Here is a 17,675-nt window from a genome sequence, read left to right on the forward strand (position 1 = left end):
TGTTGGCAATGACAGCACACCTTATCATGGTACAGGCCTGATCTTTCAGTGGGGCCTCTACCTGGCCTTCATTCAGTTGCACATGCAGCTTTAACAGTAGGAAGAAGAGAAACCTAGAGATTTTTACCTTCAGCTTCTCCAGAGACAGTTGAGCCTAGAAGCTCAAGTATGTATGCTTGGAACTGGTAAATTTTCAGTCACAATTTTTAAAGAAAAAAAGATGCTTGCAAAAGTCTACTACTTCTTCCAACCCACTCTAAAGCATTTGAGCTTTCAGATGCTTTTCCAAACTTTCTTTAGGGTTTGCCTGAAACTTCTTAGCAATGAGTTGGTCCAGGAAGGCATCTCTATTCAGAACAGCACTTAAACGTGGGCATAAGTCCCCCGGAGGTGAATGGCATTGAGTACATACTTAAAGTTAAGCATGTGCTTTCCTGAATTGAAGCCTAAATGTAGGTAAATTGGGTACAGTAGAGGGAAGTTTTCTTCCCTGGGCCACTTCTTACCCCAATATGAGCTACATTTGTAATGTCTCCAAAGGCCATGGGCCAGTTTTGTTTCTGCTACATTGGTGTGACTTTGGAATGACACCACTGAGTTAAATTGAATTAGTCCAGATTTATTTCAGGATAACTGAAAAAAATGCAGTTCCTATTAACAGCATCTCCATTTACTCGTGTCAAGAGTGAACTAGCTAATTAATAGAAACAAGGCAGTATCAGCAAAAGCAATTGGCTTTTATTCTACTGAAAACCGTCTCTCTCTGCCTTTCTTCACAGCCCCTTCCTGAGAAATTTGTGATGAAGGGTGTTGTCGATCGCTTTTCTGAAGAATTCGTGGAGACGAGGAGGAAAGCTTTAGATAAATTCTTGAAAAGAATTGCAGATCATCCAGTCCTTTCTTTCAATGAACATTTCAGTGTGTTTCTCACAGCCAAGGTAAGCATCTGAATTTAAACATGCACAATCCACAGAGATTTGAGAAACGTGAGCTGTTGAAAATGAATGTGATAGATGAGCCTGAGAATCAGAAACGCAACCAACCAGGTGAGGCCTAGGACAAGCCCATGCTCAGCATAGCAGAGAAGCTGCAGGGGATGCAAAATGGCTGTTAACAACCTTTCTGTCTTCCCTCTATGCTGGACGTCCAACCCTATGGGCTGCTCTAGCTTTGGGGGCCATTACATCAGCAAAGCTCTACCAGTGTGCTCTGGCCCTGTTTATTTCACACCTCTATATTTGTAGGCAGGATTCCTCTTCTGCAAGGATGTGGGGCTGAGGATCTGGCTAACTCATTCAAAAGCATCGGACTCCAAATGGTTGTTCACAGTGACAGAGTGTGTGTGTGTGTGTGTGTGTGTGTGTGTGTATACAATATAAAAGGTACACATATGCCAACCATGCAGGAGATGTTGTGGAAAGAAAGGTGCTCACCCACAGGGGCATGGGTGATGGAAGTCTGCCTGTTGGCACTTGGGCTCCTGGGAATGGGGCACACTTACCGTACCCCAAGTCATCCATGAACACAGACCTCTGAGGCCTTTTTTGCTTTTAAACACTGTTCTTTATTTAGTATCTCAATCCCTCCACCAATACCTAACCGTGCATCCACACCTTTACATTGTTTTCCAGCTTTCTGGTCCCTTCTTTAAAGGTTGGGAGGGGGTGGGCATGAGTGGTGAGTGCTGTGGTGTCTTTACTCAAGGAGCTACTCTGGTCAGGCTCTCCTAGCCTTCTTTCTCTTCCCCCTTTCTTCTTGAACACTTCCTTCCTGTGCTCTTTATAAGCTTCCCTCCTGCTAAGAGGCTAAGTAGCTTGTTAACTTCCTAACCCCTGCTACCCAAATGTACAAGAGGGTGACAAGGCTGTAAAATATCCCATTGTCTGTAGATGCGTCTGTTGCACTCTGTGTGCCTAGCTTATATGAGAAGCAGAGGTGAGCTTTTTGAATCAGGATTTAGATGCCAGACTTAACATCGTACTTTCATAAACTTTCTCTGCTGTGCTCTGAAATTGAAGCATGACTCTCTCGACTGGGGATGGTACTTGTTTTTCTACATGCAAACAATACGTTTCTTGTCATTGCCAGGATCTTAATGCCTATAAAAAACAAGGAATGGCATTGCTCTCCAAGATGGGAGAGTCCGTAAAATATGTCACAGGTGGTTACAAACTCAGAAGTCGACCGCTGGAGTTTGCAGCCATTGGAGACTACCTAGATACATTTGTTCTCAAGCTTGGAACCATTGACAGAATAGCACAGCGGATTATCAAGGAGGAACTGGGTAAGAACTCTAGCACACCGCGAGCTTAGTAAGAGGCAGTACACTGGTGGTTATGCTGGAACTACCTGCATTCAGTGATTCTGCCCTATTTTTTAAAAAAACTGGGTGCATCAAAAGGAGGATTCTGTAAAGACTCATGTGTCACTTTATGACAGTTGTATAATATGTACGAGTTGGGTACTTGTTAAGGTGCAAGCAAAAGAGGCTATTGTGTTGATTCCCAGTGTTTTAACTCTGTTGGGTAGCCTTTAACCATTAGAAGAGCAAGTTATTCCGTTTGCCAGCAATAAACAACAAAACAGAATAGGGTAAATAATGAAGAGAATTCTTCTCTTGCAGTCCACCATATTAAATGTAATTGCTGACCCCTAATGTTTAATTCCAGGATTAGACAGCTAGAATCTATAGACTTCCAGAAATCCCTACTCCAGGATACTCCTAGATGTACTCGTGCTTGGTTGCCTTGAGCTTTTTTGACAGGACTAACTAGATCTCATTACAAATCAGCTAAAATTCTGATTTGAGGCTGTGAAGGGAAATAAATGTCACCCTAGTTCCTGCACAGGCTACACATAGAAGCTCATGCAGTAGCTCTCGCCTGGCCTAATAATATAGGAGCAGTAAAACAAGAGGGATCCTACATACTTCGTTCCCCTTACACCTTGCTCTCTCTAATACTATCCCGTCTTGAACTGGAACTCTTTACTGCCAGTTAAGATCAGACTCTTGGGCTTTGTGTGGTTCTGTATTGCTCCTTTGAGGAAAGCAGCTAATCTAATGCAAGCACCGATAAACCTGACCTCTGTCTGAAGAGGCTTGGTGGGAAACGGATAAAATGGATATTTAATCTTCACTGGCAAAGAAGGGTGCTTTGTAAAGTCTAGAGTTTTTCTGGTAAATATCTGCCTGCCTTACGGCTCCTCTGCATCTGGTTATGTGCATCAGTTGATAGCAGTGACCTGATCAGCCTTTCCAAACGTTTGAATCGAGTATGATGGTTAAATTGATGGTAAAAATCTGATGAATATGATGATAAATCTGATGAGTATGATGGTAAAATCCGATGAAGTGAGCTGTAGCTCACGAAAGCTCATGCTCAAATAAATTGGTTAGTCTCTACGGTGCCACAAGTCCTCCTTTTCTTTTTGGTTAAATGGTCACTGCTTTTTTAAACCAAATTGCCTGAACGTCACTGTAAAATCGAAATTTGTTTCCTCTCAATGTCTCTTCCAGAATACCTGGTGGAACTGCGAGAGTATGGACCGGTTTACTCCACCTGGGGTGGGTTAGAAGTGGAGTTAGCAGAACCCCTGGAAGGAGTGTCTGCCTGTATCGGGAACTGCTGTACTGCTCTCGAGGAACTGAGTGATGACATGACGGAGGACTCCCTGCCTGTACTCAGGGAGTACATCTTGTACTCTGAGTCCATGAAGGTAACGGAGACCATTTGACAGCGGGTCCACACTTTTTTTGTTTAGGGGGTTGGGGGGGGTGGAATAAGCAAAGAGAAACCTAGCTGTGAAATGTCCTCTTGTAGGGATTGTTTCTCCTAATAAAGATTAGCTTTTTATTCTTAGTGTTCCTACCCAAGGTCAGAAAAATATTATGCACATAAAATGTCAAATTTGTGTCATGGTCTTTTTCTGCCTAAACAGAGGCCATGTGCATTTGATATACATTTTAGAATTGTTCTCCTATTGGTAATGGCAATGTGTTTTTGTCTTTCAACATGCTGTCCTTTTTAGGAGTCAAACTTGAGTCTTGGAGAGCCCTATCTAAAACTGTTTGTATGAAAGAGACCGATACTACAAAAACACGTTACTAAAGTCTGTGACGGTGATAAGCTGGATGCTGCATGGAACCTTCTTGCAAATCTATCTCCCGTGGTTGTCTAGCATCTAAATTCTGTGCACCAAAACAGTGGCATAACTTTTAAGTAATGGTGTTCAATGACCTAGCTTTGGTGTGGCTTTTTTCCCCTTACAAAACCAGGAACATCAGATGTTTTGCAATATGCCGCTTGTTGGATAAAATCCTAGCGTATTACTTGGGTAAGATACAAATAATTCCCCTGCCACAAATCTGCATGCATGTTCTGAATAGAACGTGCCTCTTTAGTGAATAAGAGCATTGATGCAGTCTCTTCAATATGCAGGATCAGTTAATAGGCATTGTTTGTTTTTTGTGCTTTAAATTATTCTTAAATCTCACTTGGGATATTAAGGAGGAGTTAATTGATATCTTCACTAAAACTCTTTCCTCAGTCATGTGCTTACATAAGTGTTAAACTCCTGCATTACAAGTACATTTCTTTCTCTGGTCAGATTTGAGGCGCGTATTAGGTTTTTTGTTCAATGAAGCATGCAAAAATATTAATTGGGTTAATCATGTTGAGTGCTGAAATTAATCACTCTGGTTTTGGCTTGGTGTTTGATTCTGGGGCAAGACTTTACAGAACACAAGCCAACATAGATGCAAAGCATGAGATTTTCAAACATCAGGTGGAACTAGAAGAAAACTCCTCTAGAAAGTCGTCTTGGCTAGAAAGCAGCTCTGGTGAGCCCCTAACAAGGCAATGATGTATGCTTATCCATATATGTATTTCAATTGCTGGTTCTAGAATTACAATCCTCCTTCAAAATGTTGTAAGTTCTAGGACTTTAATGCCTCTGCTTCGTCCTCATGAAGACTGAATTTTAGTCCTCTTCCAACTTTTTTTCTTTTAAAAGTACATGTAACCTCCTAAACTAAAAGAGAAACCTGTATGCAAGCTATCTAATGAAATGTTGAATTACCTCTTTGTCTGCCTGTTAGTTGGAGCACAGTATTTTAGTACAATAAGGAGAAGGTCTGACTTCAATTCACGAAACCCAGGAAGAAAATTCTGTTCATATTGAGTGGTGAATCTCACCCCAAAAAAGAGTTAGAAAGATGGTGGTGATTGTAATAGCAGTTTAAGTGCGTACTTTACGCTCTGCTGTACATGAGATCTCTTCCAAAGACCTTGGTGTTTCTTCAGGTCAAAGTCCAGGATGGAAAAACCATCCACAGATGGCAACTTCCTACTCCAAATAGCTTCGACTGGAAGCGTCATCGTGCTCTGCTTATACCCAAAAGCAGGTGTCAATGTGTCATGATGGCATGTTTGCCTTCTCCACTGGACTGCTTCATGAAGCGTGTAGCAGTGGGAAGATAGCCATCATAGGAGATGATTACTCTTAAAGTATGAGAAGCAAACTTTTAAAACTTTTTTACTCTTTGCACCCCTCACCTCAGAACTTCAAAGTTCCTTACAACTTATCCACCTTTGTCCTTAATTTTGCAGATGGTGGAACTTAGCCACAGAGAGGTTAGGCAACTGCCCAAGGTCAACCAGTGAGTTGATGGGATTGTCAGGAGTAGGACCTGTGTCAGATGATGTCCAGTCTTTTGCTATAAACACTAGAGTCTTCCATGTGCTAAAGCACCTTGCTTCCATGACTAAATCTGTTCGGCTGTAACATACAAAAATCGTAGATAACTTGGTAGCCTTAGGGGTTTGTATTTTCTGCCTTAATTCTTCTGATTAAATCCAAACCTTTAATTTTTTTTAACCTGGTTTTGCTTCTCTTCATCTTTGCCTCCTACATGGAACTTGTTTGTGCCTTATTCAAAGGACGACCCATACAATGAAAACCTTTTAAACTCCTATTAGTACCAAAGCAATCTTGCATCACAGCCATCCATCTCTGGCTGAGAAGAGTGGGTCAGTCTCCCTTTGGAACCGCTCCAATATTTTATCTTGGATTGAGGGACAGGGACTGTTGTCTGGTGAAGCGAGGAATACCACTGCATACATGCAAAGCTCCAAGCTTAGAGATTCTGTTAGCCTGACCATAGCCAACAACTGGAAAGGAGACTTGCTACTAGGAGTTGCAGCTGAGAGTAGCAGGAGCATGTGAAAACATGGTTATAACAAAAGCCTGGTTTACACTTAACATTTGTTTTGTTACAGGGAAGGCTGTCATGTGCCCTTTGCTTATAGTTGCTCTTATGCAGTTTTATCCCAGACTAAATGGCCAAACTTTAATTTGAGGAGAGATCATTCCTTAGGGCACCGTCCTAGTCAGAGCTGAACAGTTCCTGAGCCTTTGAGAACTAGAAGAACTAGTTTGACAGAAGACCTCACAGATCTGGGGAGGAATGAGGATGTTTAGGAGGCTTGTGTTTAAAACAGTTGCCATATTTGGAATGTCCCAGCAATGACTGAACAATCATGGTAAAGCTCTTCTCGTAAATAGAAGCAGCTAACCTGCCTTGCTTTCTGATTGCAGATATGGTATATTCCATGGGGAGGTGCATGTGAAGGGTAAGAAACCCTGTTAGCATAAATTACATATAACTATTAAAATATTGTGATTAGACAGAGGGGCATATTGACAGCATTAGTACATGCCGTCCCCAACTGTGTGCTTGGGTATTAGGTAAATGGCATAGCTCTAAAACTGCATTATAAATATTTAAAGTGCCTGATGTTTTAAAAAAAATTAAAATTCATGATTTGAGTGAGATGAAACTGGTCTGTCATGGGCATGAGTGTTTGAAAAGACCACCTTCTCTAGGGTGTCTGAACAGTTGTTGTGTTGCAAAAGACAACTGTTTCCTGCCACCTATTTCCCTCTCTTGGGCTCCAATTTGTTTGTGAAACTCCAGGGTGTGCTCTGGACTGAGTGGAAAGCCACACATAGGTCTGGAAGCTGTGGACCAAGGTAAAGAATATTATCATTTCAGTACATAAAACTTTTGAAAGACCTCCTAGAAGGAGAAGGGACCTATGCCGGTATTCACTGCTATCCTTTGAGGATGGCCTAGCAGTTATAGCACAAGACCAGGAGTCAACTGGAGTTATATTCCCAAATCTGCCACTGATGTGCCGTGTGGCCTTGAGCAAGTCCCTGAGCGGCGGCACGTGCCTCGGTTTCCCCATCTTATTAAATAAGATCCCTGTCTCACTGGAATGTTGTGCAAATTAAGTGTGGTGTACTCTCAGATCCTTGGCTGGAAGGTGGTCCAGAAGTGTCAAGTAGCATTCTTCACACTTTGCTGGGAATTTACTGAGTATTTTGGGCTACAGCTAAGAACAGATAACCTAGAGATGCTAGAGAGATTCCTCCTTCTCCTGTACATTGTTTTGTTCCATCCGCTGGAGAGATGTTAATGGGCCTCTAGACCTGGCTGGTCAGTTAACGTATGCTTCTGAACACATTGTGGGCTCACCCCGCAGTCGCAGTACTCTCCAGTCACTTGTCCTGTGAATCTAGTTTACGGATACGATGCCTATTGATCCCTGGACCTTGCTGGTACAGGTCCAACTTACTTTACTGGTTCCAAACGTGTATCCATGGTGGGTGCTGGCCACTCTACTCCAAGGCAACTATGAATTAAAAAATTCCTCAGTAAGGTTTACTTTCTCCCAATATCCCTTCTGTCCGTGAGCGGAAATACTTGTTAAATACCAGTCATGCTTGTGGTGCGCTAAAAATCTGAACCAACTGCAGGGAAAAATTCCACCTAGTCTCATATTGAGAACTGATATCACATTTTGCTGCAGGCAAATGTAGCCAGTAACGTGCTTAACTTCAGAAACTGGAACTAAAGCGTTGCCACGCGCACGTTGACGTTTTGAACATTCTCTCCTTTATTGCCCCCTGTGTCTTGGGGGAGATTGTGTAGTGTCCTCTCTGGAGTAGGGGTATTGTCTTCCTTTGTCGTGCTCACCTTTGAATACATGCCTGGCATTTTAAAAAAAATTATAGTCCTGGAGGTTACAGTACTGGGACGTTAGTCTTTAGGAAAAACACACCTCCTCCTCCGCTGTACTTCAAACTGATAAAACCAGACTCTGGTAATATTGGTTGGTTCTTCATGCATAACTGAAAAACATGGCCTTTTTGATATTGAAATGGTGACTCTTCCCTTGGCATGTGGTGTAGGTGGAAGTGGAGAGGGGAGTATGATGATGAATAGATGCGTGTGGTTATTTTCATAAGTGTTTTCACTCATTGTCTTTGAGTTAAACAGCTGTTGCTGTTTTTTAAAATTTCTATTTGATAGGTAAGCAGAGAGAACCTTGGTCAAACTGGCTGCCCAAACTCTGACCTCTTCCACGCTGGTGTAGCTGTGCCTGGCAATTGAATGGCCCTTGGAAACACCAGCTGGGTACCAGCCCACTTGACTAAGCTCCTTAGTCATCCCCTATATGGGTCAGATTCTTCTTCCTTATTTTTGTTCTGGAGAGCAAGTCTCCCAGGGCATCAGTTACTCCCCTCTCAAGCAAAAACTTGTATAAGTCATTGCCCAGTATGGATGTCCCATTTTAATATAGTATTACTAGTTATGCTGTAAACTCAACGTGGGTAGGGAATAGCTACCATAGGCAAAGACACAATTACTACTCTATGACAAACGTCTATTATATAATTTGGTTACTCCCTAGTCCTGTGAATATTGTAACTATACTTCCTAGAGATCTTGTACATGGTTGTAAAGTAAAATTAGCTGTCTTCTAGCTTTATCAATATATCTGGAGATCCTTATTCAGTGAGGGCTAGTCAGCTAGAAATCATGAACTTTAATAACTCAAAAATTGAATGTTTCATGTACAAAAGTGGGAACCTTTTTCACTATCACATAGTGCAAAAACAAGGGAGAGGATTTTGTCCAAAATTGACCTTTGGTCTGAGACTCAGCATGGAAATTCATTTCAAAAGGATTTTGCAGAAAGCTATGAGTGGGCAGGCTGTGGTAGAAGTACATCGCTTTAGGAACAATGTTGCCTGCCAACTCATTCCTTCCCTTGTTGCTTGGGCATATTGGAAAGCTTTACAAACTAACCCTCTCAACCCCATTCAGTGTTAATGTTTATCCTTTTATTCATCGTTTTCATCTTCAAGAGAAGATAAGTGACTTGCCAAAGGTCACAATGCAAGTCATTTGCAAAGCTGGGAGTTTTGACTTTGTCTCTAAGCAAACAGCTACAAATGTCATCTGGCATCTGCTCACAAGCTAAAGCATTCAGCCTGGAGTGCTTTTTTATTTTTATTCAAAAGCCTCTTCATAGATGCTTGTAAAACAGGAGTGGCCTCTGAAAGGCAGACCTGTGACTTCAGTGGCACTTCAGTTGTTGAATCCAGGCTGCAACTCTTGTGGGGTGAGCAGGAAGGGGGAGTCAAGATTTTGTACATTTTCAGTCTTACGGTTTTGTGTTTTTTTTTTTTTCTATCCTAGAACGTGCTAAAGAAAAGAGACCAAGTTCAAGCAGAGTACGAAGCAAAATTGGAAGCTGTGGCCTTGAAAAAGGAGGAGCGCCCCAAGGTTAGCATTTGAAACCACTTCACGAAAAAAGTGGCATATTTGTCATTCAGCTTCTCTCAACTGAAAACTCGGGAGAAATGGAGATAATTTTTGTTTCTAGATCTGTGTTCAATCTCGTGCCTTCTGAAAAACAGCAGTGCAAGGCAGAGCAATGTCTTGTCATGTAGCTGCAAGCTGGCTTTAGGAGGCGAGCCAAGGAGAATGTGTCAACAGCCAAATTCAATGTAGAAAGGAGTAAGAGTAAGCTAGCAGCTGCTGTAGGCCTGATCTGAAGCCAGTGGAAAGACTCCCGTTGATTTCAGTGGACTTCAGATCAAGCCCTTTAAGAACAAATGATCTTTCTTATGTTAGTGAGGTGCATCCATTGCCACCTTCAGGAGAAGTTGCTTCCTGGTCTCAATGTAAAACCCAACCAAAATTAGCTACTATTTGGTGTTGATTTATCTCGTTGCTACACGTACAGATACTTAAAGGTGGAAGAGATACACACATAACAAGCAGGTACATCAACTCCAAATAGTAATCAGTCTTAGTTGGGTTTTGCATTGAGACCATGCAGCAACTTGGCATGGTCTGCATAGCATTGCTGTATGATAACGTAACGCCTCAAGTTGTATTTTGTGAATTATGGCAGCAACGTCCATCATGAGCATAATACACTTAATCTCTCCTTCCCAATCTGCTCACACTTCGACTTTTTTCCTCCCTCAATCTTCTCCTGCGGTCTCTGTCTGCCTCTGAATCTTGAGGAGCAGAAACTGAAGATACTTAAATGGGGAGCTTGAGTTAAGAGCTTTGCATAATGATTATCCCTCACTATTTTAAATTTTAATTGAAGGATCTTATTGGCACTTGGCTGGGAAACACTGATTCAACGTGGCTTCCTCCAACATCAGTGCTCCCCACTGTGCCTAGGGTTTGCAGCCCATTTAGTGGATGGAGGGCCCATAGAGTTGCGTCTTTAACACACACAGTTCTTAATTTACATTGGGCACAAATGTGTCCTTCGGTAGAAAAACAGCCACTTCCACTTATGCTGTACAGTATTTGAGAGAGTCACTGCTGAAGAGTTTTTAATGCAACAATGTTCTACGTTTTCAGTAGCTATTTTCATCATCTTGGCCCTTTCAGGTTTTCCAAAATAGCAGCAAAGTTTGCTTCCCTTTAAATGGTGCCCGCTTGCAAATTTAACTTCAACAACAACTTTCCAGCTAGACCTATGCAAAAGCCTTCCAACACCAATGAGATCGTCCTGGTGGTTTCCTTAACCACTCAAATAGAGCTGAGCAAATGGGCATCATGACATTTTTGTTCACACAATGCTACCACTGCTGCTGCCTAGAACCTGGGACAGGTTGGAAGTTTTTTTTTAAATAGTTAAGTCTTCTAAACCTTTGAAACAACTTAAAATGAAAAAGCTGAATAGCAATCGCTACTATACTGGGTAAGGTTATAATTTGATCTCTGGCTTTGTCATGCTTTCACTGAACGTTTTTAAGTTGTTTGCATGGTCTAATGGAATGTAGAAACCAAACAAACAGGCCAGAAGAACTGGAATTTGCAATGAGTTGGACTTTTGTTACCCAACACTGCAGTTGTACTGTTCCGTTTATTTTGGAATCTGTTGAAGTTAATATGTCAACAAGATAGTTCTGTCAAAAATCTATCTGGTGGTCTAGCAGAAGTTTATTTGCTGTTGGTTGCAATGATTGAGAAGGATCCAAGAAACATTTTCCCTCTTCTTAACCACTGGAGGGCATTTTAGGATTTGCTGTACTTCATAACCTGACCTGATTCCCAACAGACTCTTGAGTCATGTCCAAATTCTAACAGCAGTTTGTCTTGATACAGTCTCTTTTTAATTATTTAGGCTAAACAAGTGTGCATGTATTAAATCAGATTCTGTGATTAAAATTCTTGTGTTTAAGCCAGCAGATACTAAATCAGGATATACTTTGCTTAACTTCAGATAGTCATCATATGTATCCAATATAATTTTATTTGCTGTTTGTATTTGGTGTGAGAGTCCATTTGCGATCTCTGCAGTGTTTTGCCTTCAGCAGCTTCAGATACAGAAGGACTCAGCCTCACCTCAGTCCCCGGAAAAATCATGGAGCAGGTCCTCAAAGAATCAATCCTGAAGCACTTACATGAGAGGAAAGTGATCAGGAACAGTCAGCATGGATTCACCAAGGGAAGGTCATGCCTGACTAATCTAATCGCCCTCTATGATGAGATTACTGGTTCTGTGCATGAAGGGAAAGCAGTGGATGTATTGTTTCTTGACTTTAGCAAAGCTTTTGACACGGTCTCCCACAGTATTCTTGTCAGCAAGTTAAAGAAGTATGGGCTGGATGAATGCACTATAAGGTGGGTAGAAAGTTGGCTAGTTTGTCGGGCTCAACGGGTAGTGATCAATGGCTCCATGTCTAGTTGGCAGCCGGTGTCAAGTGGAGTGCCCCAGGGGTCGGTCCTGGGGCCGGTTTTGTTCAATATCTTCATAAATGATCTGGTGGATGGGTGTGGATTGCACTCTCAGCAAATTTGCGGATGATACTAAACTGGGAGGAGTGGTAGATATGCTGGAGGGCAAGGATAGGATACAGAGGGACCTAGACAAATTGGAGGATTGGGCCAAAAGAAATCTGATGAGGTTCAACAAGGACAAGTGCAGGGTCCTGCACTTAGGATGGAAGAACCCAATGCACAGCTACAGACTAGGGACCGAGGCTAGGCAGCAGTTCTGCGGAAAAGGACCTAGGGGTGACAGTGGACGAGAAGCTGGATATGAGTCAGCAGTGTGCCCTTGTTGCCAAGAAGGCCAATGGCATTTTGGGATGTATAAGTAGGGGCATAGCGAGCAGATCGAGGGACGTGATCGTCCCCCTCTATTCGACATTGGTGAGGCCTCATCTGGAGTACTGTGTCCAGTTTTGGGCCCCACACTACAAGAAGGATGTGGATAAATCGGAAAGAGTCCAGCGAAGGGCAACAAAAATGATTAGGTGTTTGGAACACATGACTTATGAGGCGAGGCTGAGGGAACTGGGATTGTTTAGTCTGCAGAAGAGAAGAATGAGGGGGGATTTGATAGCTGCTTTCAACTACCTGAGAGGTGGTTCCAGAGAGGATGGTTCTAGACTATTCTCAGTGGTAGAAGAAGACAGTACAAGGAGTAATGGTCTCAAGTTGCAGTGGGGGAGGTTTAGATTGGATATTAGGAAAAACTTTTTCACTAGGAGGGTGGTGAAACACTGGAATGCGTTACCTAGGGAGGTGGTAGAATCTCCTTCCTTAGAAGTTTTTAAGGTCAGGCTTGACAAAGCCCTGGCTGGGATGATTTAATTGGGGATTGGTCCTGCTTTGAGTAGGGGGTTGGACTAGATGACCTCCTGAGGTCCCTTCCAACCCTGATATTCTATGATTCTATGACCCCTCTCATTCCCATTTCTCTCCTAACTTGGCCCTGGAATTCTGTATTAGAAACTTTGTATGTATTGAAATCTCAATTACTAATGTAGCAAAAGTAAAATAATAAACGCACCCTTAACTAAAGGGACTCAATGAGCACTGAGCACCAATTGTGGCATCTGGCTCTTTGTCCCAAAGCTTAGAGGCACAATGAATCTATGGGAACAGTAAATAGTCTGATTATACAGAACTTCTGGCTGAATTAGAAAGGCAGACTTGAAGTATTTCACATGTTGTTGGCAATGTAAACTGAATTGCACATAGTTAAAGTAAACCCATAAGAAGGAAATGCAAATTGCCATCCTTGAGTTGCTCGCAGTGGGTTAGTCCCTAATCAGTGATCATGCGCATGAGATTTTTAGCCTTAATTCTGATCTTTCTGTCTCTTAAGGACTAAACCTGCTACGAAATTCATTGCACATTCATGAAGTGCACTGTAGAGAGCTATACAAAATTGTCCGTGTCCATTGCTGCATAAATGGAATTCTAGACATGGTACAAATTCTACAGCAGAAATCCTAAAGTCCTAAGGTTATACTGCATATGTAGGGTAGGGATTATTCATACAACCTCCATTAGTGCTTAAATCATGACTTTGTAATGAAGAATATCAACTGTATTTTTGATCAGTCTCAACTGGATACAGGCTTCTACTTTCCTCATTCCACATGTACTTAATGTCAAAGTTTGTCTCAGCAGCACATTTCTTCTTTTCCCATGATGGTATCGCTGCTGCCAGAATTAAAAGGCTTAAATCAATAGTTGGTTGATTTTTTCCTCATTTTTAGGTTAATGAAAATTTAAAATACTTAAGCCTCTACTCTGATCTTTAATTAGAACAAGATTACCGGAATCATACGCATGTAAAAATTAATTTACAGCTTTGTCAGTTGGATTCCTTGCAGTCGGTTAAAATATTCAGGGGCCTTAAAAGGACATGTTGTAATTCAAGCCTGAAATTGGACCCAGTTTTATTCTGTTACGTTCACAAATTCAGAACACTTTTCTGTGGTTTTTGCCTGCACTAGCTGTATGTTCAAGTTACTGTCGTCTACGGGGTACTCACCCTTCTTGACTGGCCTTCCCAAGATGGAGCCTGTCTTCCAGACTAAGCACCTCAGCTCCCGCTGACTTCAACAGGAGCTGCAGGTGTTCGCCATCTCTGAAAGCAAGAGTAAAACCTTGATCCCACTGAAATAAACAGAAGTTGACCTCAGTGGGGCCAGAACTTCATTTGTGTGTGTGTAAAGCGCCTAAGTCCCATAGACTTTCAAGTGGGGCTAGTGCTCTTAAGTCACTTAGGTGCTTCTGAAAAATTACACGCTGGTCCACTTATCTCACCCCCATCCATAATCTCTAATGCTACCCTACAGTTAATGGAGAACAGCTTTTCGGTCAGCCCATACAAGAAGTGAAAGATTGGACAAATGACCAGGGAGGAGGAGTATAAAAATATTGGTCAGGCATGCAGGAGTGAAATCAGGAAGGCCAAATAACACTTGGAGTTGCAGCTAGCAAGAGATGTTAAAACTAACAAGAAGGCTTTCTTCAGGTATGTTAGCATCAAGAAGGAAGTCAAGGAAAGTGTAGGCTCCTTACTGAATGAGGGAGGCAACCTAGTGACAGAGGATGTGGAAAAAGCTAATGTACTCAATACTTTTTTTGCCTCTGTCTTCACGAACAAGGTCAGCTCCCAGACTACTGCACTGGACAGCACAGCATGGGGAGGAGGTGACCAGCCCTTTGTGGAGAAAGAAGTGGTTCGGGACTATTTAGAAAAGCTGGACGAGCACAAGTCCATGGGGCCAGATGCGCTGCATCTGAGAGTGCTAAAGGAGTTGGCGGATACAATTGCAGAGCCATTGGCCATTATCTTTGAAAGCTCATGGCGATCGGAGGAGGTCCTGGACGACTCGAAAAAGTCTAATGTAGTGCCCGTCTTTAAAAAAGGGAAGGAGGAGAATCCAGGGAACTACAGGCCAGTCAGCCTCATCTCAGTCCCTGGAAAAATCATAGAGCAGGTCCTCAAGGAATCAATTTTGAAGCACTTAGGGGAGAGGAAAGTGATCAGGAACAGTCAGCATGGATTCGCCAAGGGCAAATCATGCCTGACTAATCTAATTGCCTTCTATGACAAGATACCTGGCTCTGTGGATGAGGGGAAAGCAGTGGGCGTGTTGTTCCTTGACTTTAGCAAAGCTTTTAATACGGTCTTCCACAGTATTCTTGTCAGCAAGTTAAAGTAGTATGGGCTGGATGAATGGACTATAAGGTGGATAGAAAGTTGGCTAGATCGTCGGGCTCAATGGGTAGTGATCAATGGCTCTATGTCTAGTTGGCAGCCGGTATCAAGCGGAGTGCCCCAAGGGTCGGTCCTGGGGCCAGTTTTGTTCAATAACTTCACTTAATGATCTGGAGGATGGTGTGGATTGCACCCTCAGCAAGTTTGCAAATGACACTAAATTGGGAGGAGTGGTAGATACGCTGGAGGGTAAGGATAGGATACAGAGGGACCTAGACAAATTAGAGGATTGGGCCAAAAGAAATCTGATGATGTTCAACAAGGACAAGTGCAGAGTCCTGTACTTAGGACAGAAGAATCCCATGCACCTCCACAGACTAGGGACCGAATGGCTAGGCAGCAGTTCTGCAGAAAAGGACCTAGGGGTGACAGTGGACGAGAAGCTGGATATGAGTCAACAGTATGCCCTTGTTGCCAAGAAGGCTAACGGCATTTTGGGCCGTATAAGTACGGGTATTGCCAGCAGTTCGAGGGACGTGATCATTCCCCTCTGTTTGACATTGGTGAGGCCTCATCTGGAGTACTGTGTCCAGTTTTGGGCCCCACACTACAAGAAGGATGTGGTAAAATTGGAAAGCATCCAGTGGAGAGCAACAAAAATGATTAGGAGACTGGAACTCATGACTTATGAGGAGAGGTTGAGGGAACTGGGATTGTTTAGTCTGCAGAAGAGAAGAATGAGGGGGGATTTGATAGCCGCTTTCAACTACCTGAAAGGGGGTTCCAAAGAGGATGGAGCTAGGCTGTTCTCAGTGGTACCAGATGACAGAACAAGGAGGAAGGGTCTCAAGTTGCAGTGGGGGAGATTTAGGTTGGGTATTAGGAAAAACTATTTCACTAGGAGGGTGGTGAAGCACTGGAATGCATTAGCTAGGGAGGTGGTGGAATCTCCTTCCTTTGAGGTTTTTAAGGTCAGGCTTGACAGTGCCCTGGCTGGGATAATTTAGTTGCGGATTGGTCCTGCTTTGAGCAGGGGGTTGGACTAGATGACCTCCTGAGGTCCCTTCCAACCCTGCTATTCTATGATTCAGAGGTTGTGGCTGTGATCCCTGATGTAGAGTGTGCGTGGGTTAGCTGGTGACCATCGGTGTGTCCTCGCAACCAGGGATTTGTTATGGGACTGGGATTCTGAACCTCTGGGTTGCAAGAACCCCTAGAGAAAGGGATTGGTGGTAGGCTCACCAACAGGTGTTTTAGTGGCTTTTTGACAAACCTCCCTATTTCTCCCTTTCATTTGCGGGGGAAAAATGCATATGTAGCCCTTACAGTTTCAGAGATCCCTGCCTGAATCCGTGGGCAGCCTGAAACAAAAGATCCAAGAGGCGCTAATTGTCAATCTCAGCAATGTCCATTCTGTGTCAATGGAGTGTGACATTTTTTTTTTCTAGTATGCCTTGAAATTTGGTCAGTATTGTCTCTTGTCTGTCTTAGACCTGCCTACAGCTGCATCTTGCCCTTCCCTCAAGGGGTGTTAATTGGATTTCACGGTATGTTCCCTGCACTGTTCATGGAGCTAGGTGTTAGGGGGCTTATTCTTTCACCCACTTACTTCCCTGGTCCTTCTCGCATAAACAGAGAGCAACAATAACCGAAGTCCAAAGGTGCAAACAGTTCGATGTTTATTGGGGTGAACTTCCAGCAAGCATGATTCCAGTTTAATGATGGGAACACTGAGCCTTGGGGTGGCTCTGTGGGATCAGATTGTTGCTTTGGTGGGTTTGCATGAAAACTCTGGGCATGGGGGAGGCAGTTACACCTTGTGTAAGATTAATATGGCTAATATAATGTTATGGAGGTTAAATTATATGGAAGGAATTTGCATTTTCCCAAAATGTGTGCAGTGTATATTGGAGAAGGGGTAAAAGAAATGCAAATAAAACATGGTACTTAATTAAAATCCTATTAGGGCTCCAAAAGGGGCCACAGTAGGTTGTGCTTTTTTTTTAGATCTCTGTGGGTTTTGGAGCAGGAGATGAAAGTGGAAAGTAATCAGAACTCTAGTGGAAGTAAAATGTTTCCCTTTTAAGACCATGTCTGAGCTGCTAACAGCTTTGGATCCAAAAGCAAGCTAGTAAGCCTCTGTGTAAATGCAAATTACCTAGCTGATGGGCACAAAGGAGCTGCAAATAATGAATACATCTGATCAGCAAACAAGCTACTAGAAGACTCAGATTATGGCCCTCCAGGAAAGGGAGGTGAAAAAACAAATCAAGCCTGAAAATAAGGGGGACAGGTTAACTTTAAGGGGGGGGGGGTGTGGGTGTG

The 17,675-nt window shown here is 42.8% G+C and overlaps 1 protein-coding gene across 1 annotated transcript in view; it reads left to right on the top strand.

Annotated features, from left to right (window-relative positions):
- The window catches only part of SNX30 (sorting nexin family member 30), a 61,415-nt gene that overhangs the window by 33,920 nt on the left and 9,820 nt on the right, over positions 1-17,675 (top strand). Inside the window, exons 4-7 of the mRNA XM_084628761.1 lie at positions 780-938; positions 2,089-2,284; positions 3,518-3,717; positions 9,551-9,637. Of these exons, the coding sequence (XP_084484887.1) occupies positions 780-938; positions 2,089-2,284; positions 3,518-3,717; positions 9,551-9,637 (642 nt within the window). The remainder of the gene's footprint in view (positions 1-779; positions 939-2,088; positions 2,285-3,517; positions 3,718-9,550; positions 9,638-17,675) is intronic.

This window comes from Lepidochelys olivacea (genome assembly GCF_965140295.1).
Source record: "Lepidochelys olivacea isolate rLepOli2 genome assembly, chromosome: 5".
NCBI classification, from domain to species: Eukaryota; Metazoa; Chordata; order Testudines; family Cheloniidae; genus Lepidochelys; species Lepidochelys olivacea.